Source organism: Sabethes cyaneus, chromosome 2 (assembly GCF_943734655.1).
Source record: "Sabethes cyaneus chromosome 2, idSabCyanKW18_F2, whole genome shotgun sequence".
Lineage (NCBI taxonomy): Eukaryota > Metazoa > Arthropoda > Insecta > Diptera > Culicidae > Sabethes > Sabethes cyaneus.
In genome coordinates, this window is record NC_071354.1 from 98,851,610 (window position 1) to 98,873,981 (window position 22,372).

At 41.4% G+C, this 22,372-nt stretch overlaps 2 protein-coding genes across 3 annotated transcripts in view; one reads left to right on the forward strand and one right to left on the reverse strand.

Moving 5' to 3' along the window:
• Positions 1–9,592, forward strand: part of LOC128733608 (failed axon connections) — a 132,321-nt gene extending 122,729 nt beyond the window's left edge. Inside the window, exons 2-5 of one of the 2 annotated variants that reach the window (XM_053827325.1) lie at positions 1,637–1,975; positions 2,332–2,478; positions 2,547–2,743; positions 7,730–9,592. In XM_053827325.1, the coding sequence (XP_053683300.1) occupies positions 1,637–1,975; positions 2,332–2,478; positions 2,547–2,743; positions 7,730–7,913 (867 nt within the window). In that variant the 3' untranslated portion in view covers positions 7,914–9,592. The remainder of the gene's footprint in view (positions 1–1,636; positions 1,976–2,331; positions 2,479–2,546; positions 2,744–7,729) is intronic. The other variant, XM_053827326.1, reaches the window with a different exon arrangement.
• Positions 9,593–16,136: 6,544 nt separating this feature from the next.
• Positions 16,137–20,312, reverse strand: LOC128735748 (uncharacterized protein K02A2.6-like). Its single transcript, XM_053830237.1, has one exon. The coding sequence runs from the start codon at positions 20,310–20,312 to the stop codon at positions 16,137–16,139; it is 4,176 nt and encodes a 1,391-aa protein (XP_053686212.1).
• Positions 20,313–22,372: the final 2,060 nt, after the last annotated feature.

Sequence of the window (22,372 nt, forward strand, 5' to 3'; positions counted from 1 at the left end):
TTATCATGATAGTTCCTTAAGTACCATTAAATTGCACTCATTGGATTATTGTTTCAACCCTGTTAGTAACCAATTGCCTGAAACGCCCATATGTATAGTTCCACTTCCAATATATACAGAACCAAAAATAATTTTCTGCCAAACAAAGCTCTCTCAACTGGTCTCTTCCGCCATAAAGCGTAGGCGATCATCTCAAAGGAACATGCTCTCGTGCATGCACGACCGACGTTTGAGCCATAATCGACAGGCACAGGCGGAGCGCGCGGACAACGCAAGGAACAACAGGAAACGTAGGAACGTTGAGGTAGACCCGGCATGATGACTCGCTATTATGATGGCACTACTACTAATACCGTCATCGTTAGATATCGCTAGTGGGTGGTGGCAGGATGGTTTTAAAAATCCCCGGGCCGGCTTTTCTTCTACTACACGACGGCGTCCAACTTCCGTTGGTCTTCGCTGCATAGTAGTGAAATCCCTACCGAGCCTGAAAGTTTGCTAATGGAAAAAGCAACCACACCCCACTGTTTCGGGGATCCAAGCTCGGATGAGGGACGCAGACTCGCAGCATCATCATCATCATCATCATCATCAGTAGCAGCAGCATCATTTTCAACGAGAGTCGCTTCTTAACAGCTATACCCTCACAAAAATATCTTTATTCCTCTCTACTCCAATTGCCTTCTGCAGCAAAAAACGGTCCCAAAATATAGGGCATCCGAGCACAAACATGTCTGCCTTTATCGTTCGATTTTTTGCACCTCGCAACCACGACCCTTGTTCGTGTCTGCTTGCTGCTTTGATTTGGTTCAGTGCCGCGACGCGGCCAAGTGTTCTGGTCCTTTCACCGGGGGTGACAGTGCGGCTGCCCACAAGGCACGCATGATTTTCATCTCCTAAATAGCATCCTACATTACACGTGGGAAAAGATATACATGTTCTGATAGGTGTGCCACACGTGGATTTTTTCTCATTTCGAAAATGAAATGAATCATCGGGGGTTTTCAAGATGAAAGACGAAATGAAAGTTGATAGGTACACATTTTTGGCGTTTTTATGAAATTGTATCTATTCCTGTTTATTGAATATTTGACATTTCATTGAATTGCACTTAATTGCTACTTCATCTGAATGTAACACAAGTGCGGCAGCTTCCGGCTTTTCTACATAAATGTAATCAATTGTTTACTGCTGTTGAGATATAATCACTTCAAATGTGATTCTACAGTCCTGACACAATTGTTTGTTTTGCGATCCATAGAAAAACAATTTATCTTTAGCTAGGATTAAATTTGGCGTAACAGTAGTGATATGCGTTATTCTGCTCATAAAATGAAAACTGTTCTTTCCAAAATGAATCTCGTGAATCTCGCCTGGGAGAGGCTGTTAGAGTCAATAGGATCGTAGCAACTGGCCCTGCAATTGTCCTGTACTCTAACAGCTGGCTGCGAAGTCTGTCGTATAAAAACAGAAGGTCAAGTTTCGATAACGGAATGTAGCACCTAGGCTTTGCTCTGCTTTATATGTATACTAGCAGACTTGCAAATATAGGACATTCTCTTGATTACCGCTGATATTCTGACTAACCTTTATGAGTAATTGCTTTCTAATGGGTTCATTATTTTGTATCTTTCAGAACATTGACCATAAGCTGAAGCTGCGCTCCAAGAAAGGACAGCTGCCGTTCGTCGAGGTAAATGGAGAAGAAATCGCTGACTCGGCCATCATCATCAAGGAGCTCGCCCAACGCTACGAAAAGGACTTGGATGCGGCTCTGACTCAGGAACAGCGCAACATCGCTCATGCTATGATTTCGATGCTTGAGAACCATCTCATCTGGGTGCAACTGTTCTGGCGCAGCAAGAATCCCGAACAGATGATCAAGGGTTACAAAGTAAACTTGCAGCACGCCCTCGGCAGCCGCCTGCCAAATGCCGTGCTCAACTTTATCTTCAAATTCCAATTCGGACGCAAGGTAGCATTGATGTTACTAATGAAGAGGCAGCATCCCTATCAGCTCAAAATTCTCCAAGTCCTATCCTACATTATATAATCCAAGTTTTCCATAATCAATACCTCATTTTACTACGCAAACGTTGTATCACACACTAACAAACGTAATACTAGAGACTAGTATCACTCTCAGATAAGACGAGCAAATTTATACCACTCAAGTGTTAGTGTTACGTCTGTTAGTCTGTGGTTGTTCTGCATGTAATAACAACACACTCCCTACATATCCTTCCGAAGCAGCCTGTCTCATTTGCATGATTATTTTTCTGTAGTGTGCACCCGTTTTTAATACCCCATCATCCATTCTAACAACACAAGTATTTACAGGGCTCCAAAAAGGTGAAAGCTCAGGGCCTCGGGGTTCACAAGCCTGAGGAAATCGAGGAATTCGGCAAGCAGGATCTGAAGGTGCTGTCCGAGCTGTTGGCCGACAAGCCATTCTTCTTCGGTGACGAGCCAACAACTGTGAGTTACTCGAACTTGTCTCAATTTGTATTGCATCATTTTAACGTTCTTTTATTTCTCAACTCCAGCTCGACTGTGTTGCGTTCTCCGTCCTTGCCCAAATTCACTACATTTCGGACGAAGTGAAGTATGCTCTCAAGGAATTTATGCAAGAGAACTGCCCGAATCTGGTCGGGCACGTTTCACGGATCAAGGAACGCTGCTTCCCCGATTGGGATGACATCTGCACCAAGCTGGACCTGAATGCTCATCTACCGAAGCCTGAGTAAGTAGCCTGTTGCAACATTTGCTGTTTCTCTTTTCATCGCATTAATAAAACGGACTTATTGCGGATGGCGATGAAAAAAAAACTATGAAAGATAATTCATTGGAACCAACTTTCCTTAAATCCTGCGTTTATTATGGCTTCTCAAAGCTGAGCCCCTGCCCGGAGACCTTGCAGCACTTGACATGAACATTAGCCATGGTGGAGGAAAAGATGGCTGTCGGCCTGTTCTTCAGCCCGTTCTTGGCCATCAAATACTTATTGAAATAGATCCTCCGTTTGAGGTTCGCCCAAAATATTTCCATTGATTATAGTTGGTGGATATTGGGAAGGTTGACGGTCTTTGGTACAGCGTTTATCTTGAATCAGTCCGTCTCCTCCAGTGATCTCTTGGCATAATCTCCTGGAACAGCGGCGTGGACATTTCGTTCTGACTGATCGTCAGCCACAGAAGAATCTTCTTCGGGAATTGGTGTGTGAGATATATTGGACGTCATCGCTTACCGCCTTTGTGGAAAACGTGAAGTGCCCCGCCAACTGCCAGCTATTGTCGTTCAGTGTCGAATATGTCTCGTCGTCCATTGTGACCACAACGTCCCGCCTAGCCGAAAGGATGTTTTCAACTTTAACCGCTCCCTCTGGGTGATTGCCTGCTGCTCAGACACGGCCGGCCAGGTACTTCTTCATCGTTTGGGCGGTTGCTGCGACCTCCCGGCCCAAGGAGCGGAACCAATGAACTGCTGCATATCAACTATATCGCCATCAATTTATTTCTGTGTACAACAGGGTTACTGCGATTAGCGATTCATAGGTGTATTCACCATCAGATGGCAGAGTGCCAGTTGACTTTTCTAATGCATACGTTAGGAAATTTGGGGTTTGAAATGGTCACATAACCTCCCGGCTGTTACCAGGTGTACGATAATTTACATTTCTATCCAAGGCACGGCTGTCATTATGCCAGATAAATCAAGGTTTTTCCAGAATTTTGATTGCACGCCAAATAGACAAAGCTCAAAATCTTCCAGATATTTGGAAATGTGCCAGATTTCCGTTTCACCGTCTTGCAACAAGGTTAGCACTTCTAATTTCAGATAAAATTTCACATCTGCGCTGAACAAAAGCTGCACGACATTTCCACAAAATTGTCGCATCATCGGACATATCGGCCGCCAGATTTTTGCTAGACTCTTTTATTTGTGTTTTCGAGAAAACCTTTTGGCAACCCTGCTGCAAGGAATGCCTGCAGCTCGTGGTTCGTGCATTTGCGCTTGAGCCACACTTCGCTTTCCAGCTTAAGCGTGGTTGAATCTCGTTACTCGTGTTGTCGACGCAGATTAAAGATTCCAAATATATTGAACTCAACGATTTCAAGTTCATAACTTTCAATCATCATAAATAGTCTCTGTCACTGTTGTTTTTAGCTTTTTAAGTTTCTAGTAATGCATTGAAGTCGTCTGCGAGGTCTAGGCGTTAGGATACCGCCAGAGTAAACGCGACTACAACGCGACGCGACTTCGCTCACATTCGTTTAAATACGAATCCCTTTTTCGCCGAAGGCAGGGCTGCACGTTCAAACGAATGTGCGAGAAGTCGCGTCGCGTCATAGTTGTTTTTACTCTGTACGAGCCCTTACCTACTCATTTTGAAAATCATTCCTCTTGTTGCGATGCCGCCGCAGCCTACCGGAATGTTCAAGTTTCAATAACATTCAAGACTGAACATACTCTTGCCGCGACATGCCGTAATCCTCCTCGAGATAGGAAATGAATTGAGAGTTCCCTCGAAACACGCACATTGCACTATCACTTGTTCTAGAGTAACTTTGATCAACTGCGTAAGTTTATGCGGAAATTTGTACTCGGGTAATAACTGCCATACCTGTTCCTGTTCGACTGTGTAAGTCGTCGTCATCAGCAGCATAGAGGCGGGGTGGCTCGTGCTATTTCAAGCAATTGACTTCATTCAACTCGATCTTGAGCCACTTGTCGCCAATTTTCCAGTCGTCTCAGAAGTCGCAAATCACGTTAGACCTTGTCGAGACTGTACGTTGAGCCTCTCTGTTCCTGATGCCGGTGGGGTTGTTAAAGAGAACTGTTTTCGCACTGTCGGTCCTTACGACGTATTCGGCCCACCGCAGCCTACCGACTTTCGCCAGATGTACAATGAAACCTGTAGCCGGTGATTCATACGGCTCCGCCTCTCCGCTTTCAGTTTGTACTCCGCCAAATAACATTCACACTGTATGAGTGTTACCCTAAAATACACGAAAATATCATTTGTGGCCACGTTTTATTCCCCATATTTTTGAACGATTTCAGCCCAGTAAGCTTGGAGGTACGATGCTAGTCTAAAAAGCCAGACGTCTTATATTCGAATCTCGGCAGGGAAGTACTGCTAGATAGTAATTTTGCCTTTGCCCCGTAATTGTCTTGTACTCTAGCAGCCCGTTGCGAAGTCTGTAGATAAAGAGGGGTCAAGTCTTAGAAAGTCGCTTAAGCCCAAGACTTTGCTTTAATTTTTTGAAGGATTTGTCAGACCGTGCAAATCTGATCCAATTTAGCGCGGGCTGCAATTAAGCCCACCAGGTTAGTGTCTAGTGTCCCTTTGCTATTGGGGATAGGCAACGTAACAAGATCTCGACAAGCACCTGGTAGGCCGCGGTTATCATCGTAATGCCGCGGTAATTACAGTAATCAAGCTGTTCTCTCTTTTTATAAGGTGATAAACCAAAGCATCCATCCATTCCTCCGGTAAATTTTTTTCCTCATAAATCCAATTAAGTGCCGTTACCAGTGGTTCCTTATTATATCTCTAGAGTTTAGTCGGAAAGTGGTCCTTTCCGCTGTCCGCTTTCAGAAAGTTGGGATGCTACTCTCGTGTTTGGGCCCTTCTAGGTTAACTTCCGTTTCGCCTCCTTCCGTTATATTGCATATATTGATATATTGAATATATTTAAGTGCTCATGGAAGAACTGCTTCTGCCTGTCGACCACCTCGCGCTCGTTAGTGATCAAATGTTCTTTCTCATCCCTACACATGTCAGGTTTCAGCGTGTAGCCCTTACGAGTTTGGTTCATCTCCCCAATGGACTTGCGCGGATGATTAACCCAGAATAACTAGTCTAATTCTAGTGTAAACTTCAAGCTCTTTTTACTTCTTCATCACCTGCTGGCATTTCACTTCAAACCAGTCATATTCTGCACTCGTGGTTTCTTCATTTATCACCGCCGGCCATTGGGGACTCTCTTATGGCTGATCGAATCCCGCTCCATACGTCTTGAATGGTTGAAGCTTCTGGCTCGACAGAAGTAGCGTCATCCAGTAGGTCCAGGCAGCAAAATGCTTTGGGCTTTAACACTTAACCCTTTTTTATCCCCGGACTTCGTAGCTGACTGTTAGAGTACAAGCTTAGTTTATTAAAAGAACTAGATATGCCAGTCTTTGATTTCCTCATACATGAGTAAAAAGAATATCATCAGCACTACTAATAGCGGCAGAGTTTACTAGACTATAATAGTCTTTATATCGCCTTCTCATTTTACACCAGTATTAGTGACAGATTGTATAGTCAAATGTGTGCCTATCAGAACGCTTTACGAACACTATGACAGGTCAGTACCCAGATAACACAAAATCGTAATAGAAAGTTCACATTAAATCGTTGTCATGTCAATTTCACATTGGAATTGTATAATGATTAGAGTATGTCAAATCGAAGTGAACAATAAGTTGTTTTGCAGTCGTGCGTGTCTTCATATACAATTCATGGCTGTGAATTATAAAGCAGTATAGACGATTGCAATATTTGATTATATCTTAATCATATATCCAGGAGTATTTAGTTGCGTGTTATAAAAACTACGCAAAATAGAATTACAAATAATTGTCAAAAATTTCGCACGTATATCGCCTCCACTTTGGTACATATATGTTCATATATGGCGTGAAATATAACTTTTTCGTTCAGATATAATTTCGTATATCTCAGTTGCAATCGAGATATACAAACCAAATGGTTTACTGGGTAAACACTCTTACCGTCAGGAAATACTTTATTGACGATGGAATCTGCGGAGACTGGTGTATCTTTGTTCCTTAATAATCAAGGGTACAAGGCAGTTACGGGGCTAGTGCAACGATCCTACTAACTCTATATAGCAAACACCGCCAGCCGAGATTTGAACATACAACGAATGGCTTGTTGGGCCAGCATGGGACCTCGAAGCTAACTGAGTGATTGCCGACAGCAGGCCAGTTGTTGAATTGCTCGTTGGTTTGCTGGTTTCCAGATGGTTTTGTGAATATCTTTGCGGGGAACGAAATGCTTCTTATTACCAGGCCTCGGTAAGCTGCAAAATTGATGCACCGCTGACCGTTATCGTTCGTGTCGATGTGCTGTCTATGGAACCCTGTCATTGATCGCATATATCATAAGTCATATATCGCTTCCTTACCAACCTAGGCTTTCAAATCCCCGAGACGATCTGGAGGTCCCCCGACAAACAGTTGTCTTATTTTTTCTCTAACTGTGCGTTTAATGCTTTCTTTTGAAGAAATAGCCTTATATTTTCAACAAAGTCGCCCTCTACGATCTCTACGGTCACCCTTCAGTCCACCACGCAATCTTCCATTCTGCCTAACAATACAAAGCCCATTCGCAGCTCGTTTAAGTCTATCGCTCTGATACATTGGTCCTTGACCCACGGATCTACCATACCTTCTCGCCTTTGCGACAGATCTGCTACAGCGTTACGATATCTAATTTTTGGGGTTCTAGCTGCTCTAGCGATTCCTTATTGCCATCCATGAAATTCAGCGATCCTCCATGGTTGATCAAAGCAGAATTTGGTTGTTCGTAGTTGTTGAAAAAAGAAAACCGTCGCCCCATCGTAACCGCAATCCTCCCAACAAATGTCACGAAACTTCAAACGAATTACGCTACAAAACAAAAGCATACTGAAATCATGTATTCTTTTACTTTCAGGCCGGAAACCAAGGAAAACAAGGAAGGAGCGGACACCGAGAAGACCGCCGAGCAGGACAAGAACGAGTCCGAGAAGGAGCTGGAGAAGGATAATTCCAACGAAAAGACGGAGAAGAAGGAGGAAAAGCCGGAAAAGGCTGCAGTGGAGGAGAACAAAGAGAAAGAGGAAGCTGCTGCCAAATAAGCAGTTAACTGCCCTCGGATGCAATTCAATTTCTTTTCAGTTCTATTGGCTAATAATTCTCCGACTACTTCTGCCAATTTAATTTTACAATAGTTGACCACATTCTTTGGTGTTTATCTGTTCATTTTTAAATCGTTGCGGTTCAAAACAAATTAGTTGGACGTGAGCGAGAAAACTTGCTGGTAGAATAAAAAAAACGAGCGTGCGAGAAGAAAAAACGAGAGCCAGAGAGGGAAATGAATTAGGTAGGAAGCATTTTCATTCGCGAAAAGATGCAAACAAGATTTATTGACGAACATATTAACTATTGTTTACTTTTTCACGTGTGTTATGAAAAGCTACGAAAGGCAGAGTTTGGAAAAATTACGCAACACCATCGGCGCAGAAGAGAATGAAACATGAATATGTACAGTAAAATGTGATTTGCTGTTTCAATGCTACAAAAGAAAAACAGAAACATCGGGCGATGAAAAGCGAGAAATTAGATGAAGAGCGCTTGTAGTGTTTTTTTAATAATTAGGTGAATTATTTACTAGCGGCAAACCCATAGCGGATGGATAAAAATGTGCTAAGGCAGATAAAAGGAAAGATTCGACGATATGTTTATTGGTTAGACTATTTCTACGATTACTTTTTCAGATTTATGTTTAGTTACTAGCGTTTAGAGTAAGACTTGCGACAATTACTACTGTAATACTCAGAAGAAGAAGAAACGTTAAACCGGATATAGCCGAGACTTCTCTGCGCTACCGGCCGTGCCGAAGCGCGGCGATTATTACGACAGCTGGCGCAATCGAAGAAAATCGGAAAAGTTCTCTTGTATGTTTGTCATGCTCCGAAGTAGGGTAGCGCCGTCTTTTGTAGTAATACAATCTAAAACTAGTAATAATGGTTTATTATTACTCCTATATATTTTATATATATATATCATATTTTCGTATATATTTATAGTATTTTATATAAATTTTATGTATAGTACAGCCTTTCTTTCTCTATACATTAGTTTAAGCGTAATTTCAAAACAGATAGAAGAATTGATTGTCATTTTCCAAATTAATGTTTTGTACAAAATTTGCAGAATAGATAATTGTCCTCCTTTCTTCGCGGGTCGTTTTTATTCTTCAGATTGAAGCTAAAGAGTAAAAACCGGTCCGAGAAAATCTTCCTTCGAGGAAACGTTTTGTTTTTTTTTTCGGATCTAATCGTGTATGATTTAGAATTTTCTTAGAAACGGAGTCAAGCTTAGAACGAAACCGGTTGCAATTAATATACACAGCAAGAGAAAAAAACGATTGATATCTCAACACATTCTAATCAATATCGTCTTATTTTAAAAAATGTTTAGTTTAGGGTTTATTCGGTTCTCATTCCTTTTCTGCATCGCCAAACGTTCTTCATCAATTTTCGTCAGATTCCTGTTCTAGCTAAACAATTTGAGAAACGTACAATAGTGTAGATGAAGTTGCTTTTCTGATACTATTCTTTTCACGAAACAAGTTAATATTTTTCCTAGAAGTAAGATGAATAAGCCTCCGAGTTTAGTTTACATAAAAAAACAAAATAGGGAAAATCCAGCTCCATTTTCGCATTCAAATGCCAGATATACAGCAACAAAAAAAACTTCGTTTAATTAGGTTAAACGCTCTCCGATGAATAAAAAATAAAACAGTGATAATAAAAACCGGAACTAGAGTAGAATTTTATACTGCAATCAAGCCAGTCGTGACCGAAGAACTTCCCCGGTGGTCTCATCTATTTGGGTAAAAATCAAAAAGACAAAGGATATTGAACCGTTCCGAGTCACTGCCAACCTACTAACGAAAGCACAATTAAATCATAAAATTCCGCCACTATTCAGGTTTCTTTCGTAAACGCTGTATAGAATTTATTAGTTGAACAACTGTCTTCAGTTATGTGTTGTTTAAAATCCTTTTTTCTCTGTTTTATTTGTTGTGTAATTTTGGTTCTTGTTTAATGCATAATACATGGTAAGTTTTTTCCGTTTTTATTTTTTATTTTGACATTTAATTCTTTCCAATATTTATGATTTCAGTTTATTTTCAGTTCTCGATGCTTGCTAACGAAAGGATGCGACGAAATGGAAAAGTATTCATGAAATAAAAAGAATTGTAAGAGCTTTCACGTGATTTATTTTTTGTAAAAAATATAAATATTAAATGATTGATCGATTTAAATAAAAAAACAATTTAGTCAGAACTTTAGCAGTATCGGATCGAATAAAACACACGCTAAAGAGGTATTCATTGAGTCATTTACGTTTTTTTACATTCTCGAAACAATATTAAAATGTAATGAGGCAAAATTAAAAGTAGAAAATAAAACCATGGCTTTGTATGTTATTATTAAATAGAAGATACGTTTCAATTGCACTAACAAAATATAGAAACTGCTGCTTTATTCAAATACCAAAGGCCACGTACAGCCTTTTTTATGTTTGAAAAATAAATTACAATGCGTTTGTACTTTACTTCCTACAGTAAATTAAATAGAGGCAAAGCCTCTCACCAAAAAGTAAAGAATACTTGATTGTTTACGCTTTGCGAAAAATTTTGTTTCTTTATTTATAAATTATCCAAAATTATCGAGCCTTTTTCGCCAAAATATTGCAAAGAACAACAAATTTCTTTTTATACGCTCACCCGTAAGTTGAAGACAATTTCGAATAATATATTCAAAGGTAGCAAAACAGTACATTTTAAAATAAATTCAGAAAAAAATAGAACTAAACGAACGACAAAAGCTATTAGGGAATTAAACGAAATCATCCTACCGAATTCCAATCAAACGTGCTGACACTGAACGAAACAAACAACTACACACAGACACCCAAACACACGTGGCCAACACGTGTCATGATAAAATAACAAGCTACAAAAAGAAAATGAAACCAATGTCATTCGCTCAACATTTTTATGGGAATTTTTAAAAAAGTCACTATAAGTGGCCATTTGTCAGGTTTTGTATTAACTCTATACAGTGTGTGTCAACTGAACAAAGAAAACCAAACATCGTTTTATCATCCGAAACATTAAAGCCACTGACGTAGCAAAGATAGCATAAAAATTTTCATCTGTATGTTGAAATAATCGACCCATTTCCGCAAAAAACCGTTAAAAATAAAACAAAAACAAAACTATAATCAAAACAACATTATTAAACTGATACACTCTCACATACGAACACACATTCATTAACAATAATAAGAAAATGGTGAAGCAACACATTTGCAGATTAACGGAAAATACATTAAATTTAACTAAAATGGTAAATACTTTACTAATAAGTAGGTAACAAAATAATCATTAAAGTAAGTTGAGCAAAACAAATACAGCATTTTTTTCGATTAGTGAGAGCGTGATGAACTGCTTAGCTATGAGCTCCAGTCCGGAAACTTCCGAAGCAATGTGGGATAGAATGCGCAAACATATAATTTAATCACGCTCCTTGTTTTTTAAATGCAAACATGAAACAAACTCATAAACACAAAACCTTTTTCATTTCGAGTAGTTAAGAGTAACTTTCATCATCCTCACGCATATACAGGATCTTTATTAGAACTTTGGCTAATAAATAATTCCATTCTGCTTTTTTCGAGTCATTGGCATGCAATTCCTAAAAAGTTGATTGACTGCAATGAGACTATTTAAAATAAAAATAAAACGCAAACCCACGATTTTTCTCTAAATGGGTCCAGAGTCTGTCAACTGACAGATGTCATTCGTCAATCACGAAAGCGTAGTAAACAGTTCGTGGTGACTCACCGAACTGCAAACGGACTAACATCCGCGATTTCGATCAAAATGAATGCCTGCTTGTAAACATACCTATTTGTTTCGATCCTGTGCACATTTTCGGTTTTTTCCTAATTAGGAACAAAACCTAGTAATGGTAGAGATTAAGTGTGAGCTTGGAATATTGAAGTATTGAACAACAGAAAGTAAGAAACAAACAAAAAGTAATGAAATATAATGTAATGAACAAACCACAAAATGTATGTAATCTGTATTACATTGAATATTGTCAATAAAAGTATATAATTAATGGTGTTTTATTTTGTACTAATGATGACAGTGGTTAAAATTGCGTTACAAACCAGTTATAGACCAAATCATAATACCGTCAATTGACTGAAACTGATCTTCTTCTTCATTTATATCGAATGTAGCGTATGTATTTAATATTGGCATAATGGCTTTTATAATTTAGTCATATTGCTATTTAAATAACAAACTTGCCGTTCAAACAACTGAATCTTTATTGGATGCTGCGTTTGTTATGTAAACAAGGGCGCCAGTATCTGCCAAATGACGTCACCTTGATTTGGTCTATTGTACTTGAATCTATAAAGTCTCCCGGAGTAAGGGCCGTGTAACGTGATGATGTCAAACTTTTCAAGAACCAATGGTCAGTCAACACTTCGGATAAGTAGGCAAACCTAATGGATCATTTTGGGTACCTTTGGTCATGCTTACCGCTAGATAAACACTAAAGCACCACGTGCCAGATTTAGAGTAAACGTTAAGGCTGATACAGATTACACGTCAAAATTCCTTTCCGTTCCGTTGTTGTTGACGGTTGCTGATGGTTAATCTAAATCGACCTTTTTGGGTGGACCGATCAAGTTGAAATACGGTTTGACAGTCGCTCACAGACGTTCGTCGAGTGTGTGTCTATGCTGGAGCCAGGAGCCACCTGTGAATTTTTTCAGCTTTTTCAATGATCCATTATGTCCTGACACATTTGCAAGGCATTGGTGAATGGCTGAATAATGCGCATCATCGATGCCTCGCGTACTAGAAGGTATAAAATAGACCCCATAGTGGTTTTTAGCCTATTAACTAGCAACTCCCATCCCTACCTCCTCGTGGTACCAGCCAGAATACGAGGAATCTTAGCGGAGATCGGGTAACCGCTAAGAAACTAAGGATATGTATACCGTATACCGACAGGGAAGGAAGCATTCATACGAACGCTGAGTTTGGCAACGAAAAATAACTTTGTCAGCCTTGAGCTTCTGTTCCCATGTCAGGAGCGGCTCTTGATGGTTTGATGATTCCTCAACCAAGTGCGCGGTTGTAATCCAGGTTAGGAGCTGCTCACGATAAGGTCTGATCCGAAGCGGGCGGCTGTTGTCTCGGCACAACACCTAAGATGGCAACCCCAACACGAGACTGGGTAGCGTAGCCCTAGTAAGCCAAGCTAAAATCGACCCATGCACCTTCCAGCATTGGACAAAAGGTAGAAGTCACAACGACTACTTGCTGATCGTAGCTACCAATACCCCCCCCCCCCCCCTCACCTTTCCCCACCATTCCAAAAATATTTCATTACTTTCCCCTACCGTCCCTTCATCAATTGTAAAACCACTGTTTAAAAAAATAATACATATGCTTAATAATAATAATAATACATAAGGATATGAAATGGATGCTTGGTATCTGGAACTGCAGATCACGAAGTTTCGTTTGAATGGCACTGAATGGTGACAGGGGTCGACTGAAATAGTGAAATAGAACCGTGAAAGTTCAGCATCATGGCACTGCAAAAATCTGTCGCAAAGGTAAGAAGGTATGAAGAATCCGTGACGACAAGGTCCAATTTTACCAGAGCGATAGAGCGACCAACGTGCTGGGAACTGGCTTTTTAGCGATGGGTAGGATGCAGGATCGCGTCATGGACTGGAAGACGATCAGCAAGAGCATGTGTATGTTGAGCATGAAAGGCCGTTTCTTCAACTACATCATCAAAAACGTGCAACCACTTGCAACGACACTTCACTGGATAATTTCAAGGATTTGAGATGGGGAGAAACTACCGGAGGAATGGATGGAATGTTTTGTTGTCCCATCTGTAAAAAGGGCGATCGGCTCGATTGTTTTAATTACCGCGGAATTACGCTGATCAACGCCGTCTACAAGGTGCTCTCCCAGATTTTGTTACGTCGTCTATCTCCAGTAGCAAGAGAATTCGTCGGGAAGTATCAGGCCGGTTATATGGGTGCCCGATCTACTACGAATCAATTTTTTCCTCTCCGAAAAATCCTACAGAAATGTCAGGAGTACATCGGTTTTCCGGACAAACTAACGTGGCTGATCAAAGCTACCCTTGAGCTAGCGATGTGCTACGTGCGAGTTTCGGAGGCGCTCTCGAGTCCCTTCGAATCCCGCAGAGGATTGCGACAAGGAGATGAACTGTCCTCTATGAAACTAAAAACGAAGACTATGAGGATTGGGTTACAACGCAAGTAGCACACTTCCATTACGTTTAGTTGCGGCAACTGATTTATGACTGATTTTGGTAATCAACAGGTTTCTGTAACTCTATGTGGCTGTTTGGAAAATCAGTGCGTCGAAAACCAAATAAACGATAGGAAGAGGTTCTAGAGAAAACAATGTTCGCCTCCCGCGAACAGTGACAGTTAAAGGCGTTGAACTGGAAGTGGTTGATCATTTATTTAGAATCTCTTGTCAGCGCCGACAATAATACGAGTGAGGAGATTCTGTAACAGTCATCTACACCAGTTAACTAGCTCACTGTCGAGCCCAAGACAAATTGATAATGTTACCGTCGACATCGGCAACAAGGCATTGAATGTACATTTAAGACATGCATTTAGTTATTCTATGATAATTTAAATTCCATTATTCTGTGTTTCATTAATTTTGATTTCGTTTCCGTTTAAATTTTGGTAGCTCATTCTACTTGTATTAATTTTAAGTTAAGTACTAATCCTAAACTCACCACCCTGCACCCTGGTGACTACACCCAGCCCAAAATAAGCTGGAAGACTACGTATGAAGTCGACAATAATAAAGAAAATTGTACAGACCAGCAAAAAGACGGCAAAGAACCGCATTAAAATATCCAACGACTAACATCTCTGCGGCGAGTTTCAGATCTATAGGTGAGTTCGACGCAACACCACTGTGTCCGGTGATCGACAGAAAAGGCAAGGGGGATAGAGAGTGATGACAGAGGAGCAAAAGAATCAATCGTGGTTAGACCGATCAAGAGACAGGATCGTTGTTGCCTGTTCTCCAAACGGTATCAAAAAGTTTCTCGGTGGTACAAAACCACGTGCCAAAGTTAGTCTGCCTGTCAGCGAATTTGCTAGATTTCGCGAGTGTTAAAAAGCTGCTCTGAAGAGGATTACGACGCATCGTGAAACGACTAAGTCGTCTGATCGTCAAGCGGTTCCCTGTGATATTCCACTACGGTGGAATCGGAGAAAACCTTCATCATCTTGTAACCCGATTGGAATCGGCATTTGACCGCTGATTAAGCTAGTGTCCTGTTCGAACGCGAAAGCCCTTCGGAGGAAACAACCACTGTCTAGGAGGCCGAGTCTCGGTTACGTACTATATAGTACCCCACAGCGTTCTCAGCAGCGTGGCCCAAATCGGCGGGTCTTATATCTACAACCATTCCGGATCCCGTTCCGGCAGAGTAAGAAGCGATTTCACGTGTCACCGGTGACAGCAGAGGTGCTGGTGGCCGACGAGTAACGCCATCGTCGAGTCACACGTGTTCATTGAGAGGGACGAACGTTTCGGAGGGGAAGGCCCGAGGAGGTCTGGTTGAGCCTGGCCCCGCTCTTCGACACCAGAACCAATGAGTCTCTCCTTTGTCCACGAGCGCCGTGAATAGAGCGACCATCAAGATCCAGGAAAGTTTGATTCACATCGTTTCAGCCAAGGTACGTCACACTCTCTCCCCCTCTACGTCTGCATGTTCCTGTCATCAGGGCCCCAATAATTCCAGTCGGCCGCACCCTTCAAATGAAGCATGATCGCATATAAATATAAGTATTAAAATGATTGGCTTTGTATAACTTTTTCGTTACTGAGCCCTATGTCTGTCTTGCATGTGTATTTGGTGTTTTGTCTGCTTGATACTCCGAGGTAAGTTTCTGGGCAGTGAGTCTCCTCCAGTACATTGGTGGGTAGTCCGACCGAGCTAGTCGTTAGTTACAATAGACACGCGTAAAAGATCCAAAGTAGCGACTTTTACGTATTTATTTTAAGATTATGCATTCTTTTGGGATTAATATAAATCGCGAAGTAATTCGTTTAACCACGTTTTTATTAATGATAATGTAAACATTGAGAATGTCAAAAAACAGGTAGTGTTGCCAGGAATCGGGAAACCAGTGCGCGCAGATATATTAAATTGCGCAGCAAAACATAACAATATTTCTCTCCTTCAGCGACCATCGGGTGAGAAGATGATTCGTGGCCGCCTTGTTCTCGTCGATCTTCGTGGGGCTGCAGGTGTCGCCATCGCACCAGTGTCTTGGCTAACAGGAGGGGTGATGGCCCGTTCGCCACCGTTACTGCCTGAGATCGGAGTTGAAGTTGACTGTTCCTGACTGCTGGATCCAATGGTAACGCCGGTTGGTGTAGACTCCGATGAAAACTGAAAGCGGTAGGGATCAGGCTTGTCACCCATACATGGACTTCTCTCTGACTCGCTGACTGATTCGCTCGCGTTGTTTTGCAGTTGATCAACATGTCGCTTGCATTTCTTACCCTTATAATCAACCTCATAATGTAAGTCTCCTAAGCGAGCCGAGATAATGCCGGGAACCCACTTAGCCATTCTTGGATTATAGGAACGAAAATAAACTGGTTGGGAGACTTTAAACTCACGAAAAGACGAATCCATTTTACTTTTCTGTTGTTGATCGATTTTTGTTGATGGATCCGCTGGTAATACTAAGTCTAAGCATGTTCGAATATTTCGACCCAAAAATAGTTGACACGGTGGTTGACCTGTAGTAGAATGAGGGGCTCTTCTGTATCGACGAAGGAACTCGTTCAGGTTACGCTGTATGTTATTCCTCGTTGAGTTCATCGCTTTTAATGCATTCTTCACTGTCTGTACACTTCGTTCTGCCTGTCCGTTGGTGGATGGATGGTATGGAGCAGTTAACTTATGATATTTAACGCCTGCCATTCGAAGAAATGTTTTGAATTCAGTAGATGTAAAGTTGGTTCCGTTATCAGAGACTACTGTTGTAGGAACTCCGTACGCTGAGAAAAGTTCATCAAGCAGAGTAATCGTCGCACTAGCTGTCATGCTAACTGTAACCTTCACCTCGATCCACTTACTGTATGCATCCGTGATTATTAGCAACATTACTCCCAAAAGTGGCCCGGCAAAATCGATGTGAATGCGCTCCCACGGCGCCTTAGGGTATTCCCAAACGTGATCACGAAACTTTGGGGGATCATTAGCATTTTTTGCACACTCGTAACACATCTTTGCAGTCCTTTCGATATCTGAATCTATTCCGGGCCAATATACAAACGATCGCGCTAACCCTTTCATCTTTACTATTCCCAGATGTCCAACATGTAAATCCTTCAGAATAGTTGCTTGTAAAGAACGAGGTATGATCACTCTATGTTCGTAAACTAGGCATCCAGCGGCAGTTTTGTAGTTGATTTGGGGAGATCTGAAACCTAAACGTTCCAAGGATATGCCATCCTCGAGTGCACGAAGAATTTTTCCTAGTTCTTCATCTTTACGCGTTTCTTGTGCGACTCTTTGAGCATTAATCGGCAGCTGTTCGATTTGACGTAACATGAAGCAATCAAATTCATCTAATTGCTCATCCCAAGCAATCGCATGATTTTCTCGCAATAGATTTACCGGACACGCTGAAACAACACGGGAACAATAATCTGCATTTGCATTTTCTTTTGTTTTTTTGAACACTACTTCGAAATCAAAATTACCTAGAAAATCAGCGTAGTTGGCCATGCGACTGATACAAAGCGTTGGAAGCGATTTTTCAGGATGTAGTATTTGTGAGAGCGGTTTATGATCGGTTATCAAAGTCCAATGACGAGCATACAGGTACATGAAGAATTTCTGCACAGCCCAGATTATAGCCAAGGCCTCCTTATCGATCTGGGGGTAACGTTGCTCCGTCGCGCTCAACGTTCGGCTCGCGTAGGCAATCGGTCTTTCTGCTCCATCGCTCAGACGATGAGATAAAACCGCACCAAGTCCCGTGCTACTGGCGTCCGTAGCTAACAACAATGGAAGATCTGGATCGTACTGCATCAGTACCTGTGGTGAAATCAACGCATTTTTAATTTCTTCATACGCTGCATCGGCACTTGTTGTCCATTTGAAATTATCCTGGAGCAGCATATCTCGCAGAGGCCTATCTCGTGACGATAGGTTAGGGATAAAAGCACTGTAATAAGTTGCCTTTCCTAGAAATAGCTGGAGCTCTTCTGCATTCGCCGGTTTCTTAGCATCACGTATTGTTTCTACATGCCTGTCGGACTTGTGTACCCCTGCTGCATCAATTTTATGCCCCAGAAATTCCACAGCGGGAGCTCCAAAAACGCACTTTGACCGATTTAAGCAAAGTCCGTTTATTTTCAGCCTATTCAGTGTTTTTTCTAACACCTTCAACATTTCCTCGAAATTTGCCGCATGAATCAAAATATCATCATAAAAATTCACAACATTCGGAAGCCCTTGTAACACTGTTTCCATGCGACGCTGCCAAATTGCGGGAATGTTAGCTGCACCGTAAACAGCACGAGTGGGTCGAATCAACCCGTGTGTGGGTGTGTTCAATGTAAGAGCATGACTAAAATCGTCGTCAACTGTCAAGTGGGAGTACGCGTCAGTTATATCTAGATGACAGAAGATAGTCGCGCCCTTCATCTTATGAAAGAGATAATCTGCACGAGGAATTGGGTGCTCATCAATTATCATTCTGGCATTTAGGGTCGGCTTATAGTTACCTGTGATTCGTATCTTTCCATTCTTCTTAGCAACAACATGAGTAGTAGATGCCCATTCAGATGACTCCACCCGCTGGTAAAGTCCGGAAAGAATTTTCTTGTCGATTTCCTTGGCATATAAATCTCGAAGTGCGAAAGGAATTTCTCGTGCCTTTGCGAAGACTGGCGTTGCTCCTGGTTTCAGATGTAACGTAGCCGGAGGTCCCGCAAGTTTCCCCGCAGATTCTCCAAATACATCGTCGAAACGTGAAATGAGGTGTGATAGTCGTAGCTGCTGTACCTTTGTGATCTCCGGTTCCGCTATAGTAAGTGTGTTGACTTGCTCATCGCCCTTAAACAATCGTACAAAGTCAATATCGAGTGCAAACTGCGCAATCCATTCTCTGCCGAAAAGTGAATCGAAATCACCATCAACGATATACAAGTTTAGACGCCGAGAAGTCTTGCCTAGTGTAACGTTAACTGGCAAGCGGCCTATGCAGTGGATTCTATGACGAGTGTAACTTGCGAACTGCCTTTCTGACTTTTGCAGGCGAAAACTTTTTTTAATCTGTTGAAGTGTGCGCAGACTTATGATGGCACACGGTGCTCCTGTGTCGAGCTCCATTTTCACAACTTTACCGTCGATCAGGACATACAGCATCTTCCTGTCTAGCGACGCAACTGGCGAAACAATATTCACTTTTTGAAAAGTGTCCGTGGAATCCGAACCTTCATCCGACAAAGGGAGCATTTCTTCTTGGATCTGGGCCGTTTTCGATTTACATACTTTCGACAGATGCCCCTTTCTTTTGCAAGCAAAGCATACTGCATTACGAAACTTACAGTATTTTCGTTCGTGACGGCCTCCGCAGCCGTGGCATGTTGAAGTACGATCGGGTTTATTCGAGTTCAAGCTAAAGCTTTCTTTTTTTATGCCTGTTGACACATAACCTAACTTGTTCGATGCTTCTGTTATACCGGCTGGGCTGGCTGTCACCTCCACTGATGTTTTGTGGGTTGCTTCCATCGTGTGTGCAATTTCGTATGCTGCGTCGAATGTTTCCGGCTGTTTCCGAATAATTTCGTCACACATACCGCGCGATTCCAGACCAAAAAGAAACTGCTCGATTAACATACGATCCAAAAATTCACCGTACTCACAATGAACAGCTGCCCGCCGTAACCTTAATGCAAAACTTGCAACATTCTCTTCTGGCTCCTGACGTACTTGCCGAAATTTAATGCTCTCTGCATACTTATTTTTTGCCCGGTCAAAGTGTTTTACCAATATTCTTTTCATTTCGGCGTATGTCAAATCTTCCGGCTGTCTTGGGCTCACTAGGAATTTGAGCGCATTATTCAATTCACTGCCGATATGAACGCGAGCATACGCCGCATAATCCACTTCCCGGATTCTACTGAGATTGAGAGCCCAGTCAAATCGTTTAAAATAGTCTTCCACCGATGAACAGTCCGCTGTCCTGTATTCGCCAATTGTGAACGCTGCTGCTTTTGGGGCTCCTTCCGGTGCTGCATTGGCACCACCTTGAACTTCTTGAACTGCTGTTTTTAGCGCATTGGCGAAAACAGCCGTGAGGTTTTGTAAAACATCCTCCGGAATCGACATTTTGACTCACTTCTGACACCACTTTTACGTATTTATTTTAAGATTATGCATTCTTTTGGGATTAATATAAATCGCGAAGTAATTCGTTTAACCACGTTTTTATTAATGATAATGTAAACATTGAGAATGTCAAAAAACAGGTAGTGTTGCCAGGAATCGGGAAACCAGTGCGCGCAGATATATTAAATTGCGCAGCAAAACATAACAGCGACAAAACGAACTGAAGCGCAACTTCCTGTCGGTAATCCTGGCCATACCCGCAAAACGATAAGCGTTTCTTCGCTACTGCCTGTGGTAACCAGCTACCGGTATATTGGTTGCTATTCAAAATACAGTTTTTTCCATCACCGAATCGTGGCACCGGCTCGCTTCTTCTCGCTCTGTCATTCACTACGCGCTACCGGTGATCCAGTGAATATCGTGTAAACATCCTATTACACACTTCAGGCAAACCTTACAATATGGCATTAATATCAGGATACCACATTGCCCTGTCTGCATTACGTGTTTGTACCGCTCCAGCTAGTCCCCTAGTGGCAGGTCAAGTAAGGTGCCAATGAATAAGCCACTTACGGTAAGAAAATCAAGTTGATCAACTAAATAGAAAACAAAGCGGAACAACAGATATTTTAACTACCCTCACAAACGCTTATCTAGGCTTCTCTAGGGACAACAGTCGACATGATTTTACTTCAATTTGTTCCTCTGCCTGACACTATCTGATTGTGCTTATCTTCGATAAGAAACAGACACTCTAACCTGTTTAGTAGTGGCTACATACAGGACATCGTTGTTAGCTGCCACCTAGTCGTCAAAAAGGAGCTGTTTGGCTGAAATACACCGAAATAATCGTTACACAAAATGGCGCGCTGCAGTCACGATGCGGTCGAGCGTCGCCAGGGGGCTGATATGACGTCACATTTTCGTTGCTCACATGAAAAAGGCGGCAAACGCAAAGCGATTTCACAAAACGAATTTATCTAACCATTTTCACAGTTTCATGTATTTCGCATTAATTGTCTGCCTGAAATTGGTTATGTGATGCTAAAACTTTGACTAAAATCGAACTAAAACTAACAAAATTTAACAATTTATACATCCGACTCGGTTGTCAGCTTGAGCCCATCTATGAAGCTGTCAGCTTGGGCCCGCTCTATGTTGGCTACGTTTTTTTTGTATAGGTTGGTATTGGAAGTGTCATTCCCGTGAGCGTCGCAGGAAATGACTACAGAGACTATAGATTACAGAGGCGACAATGCACTCAAAATCCGCTAAATTTTGAATCATAACGGAGAGTTACCCGATCAGACAAACATAACAAAATTATAACAAATCATGATATTCTGTTATGACGGTATTTCTAACATAATTTGATATAATTTTGGTCTCGTTAGTAGTTAAAATAACAAAAATTCTATCAGAACTTCTTAGCAGCAGTAGCAGAAATGTAACAAAATTTGTTATGTTTTGAACAAAATTATATCAAAATTTGTTATGATATTTGTAACAGGTTTTGTTATAATTTTGTTAAAATATAACAAAAGCTTCTTTGCCTTTATCTGCTATATCGACATTTTATTTCGGCTAAATTGCCAAAAATAGTACAACTATTTATCAGGAACATTCACAAATAGCACAGAAAAAAACTTTCATACATTTGAAAAATCGTTCCGGCCGTGGCCGGGATTGAACTCACAACACATCGCATAGAATGCAACAGTCTTAACCTCTGTGCTAGAACTACTCTTGAATGAAGGCAGATTAAATGCTTATATGATTTGGCCGATAGTTCATTCGGGGTTGTCAGTTTTTGCTTCGAGCTGTCTATAAATAGAAAATAAGCGTTCAATCCAAAGCCAATGAAGAAGACGAAGAAATTGAATCATGATATGTTGCGCCACTTTAACCGTTATGTGTGCGACAAAAAAAACACCTTTAGCAGGGCGAGAAGGGTACCCGGGTACCCAAAATTGATATTGTTATAACATCAACAATTTTAAACCGATTTTGATGAAATAGGTGTCATTTGATTCGTTAATTTATCTAGTTTTAAATTATCT

Excerpts from the sequence above, each read along its gene's own strand:
- LOC128735748 (XM_053830237.1), bottom strand. The coding sequence starts at position 20,312 with ATGTCGATTCCGGAGGATGTTTTACAAAACCTCACGGCTGTTTTCGCC.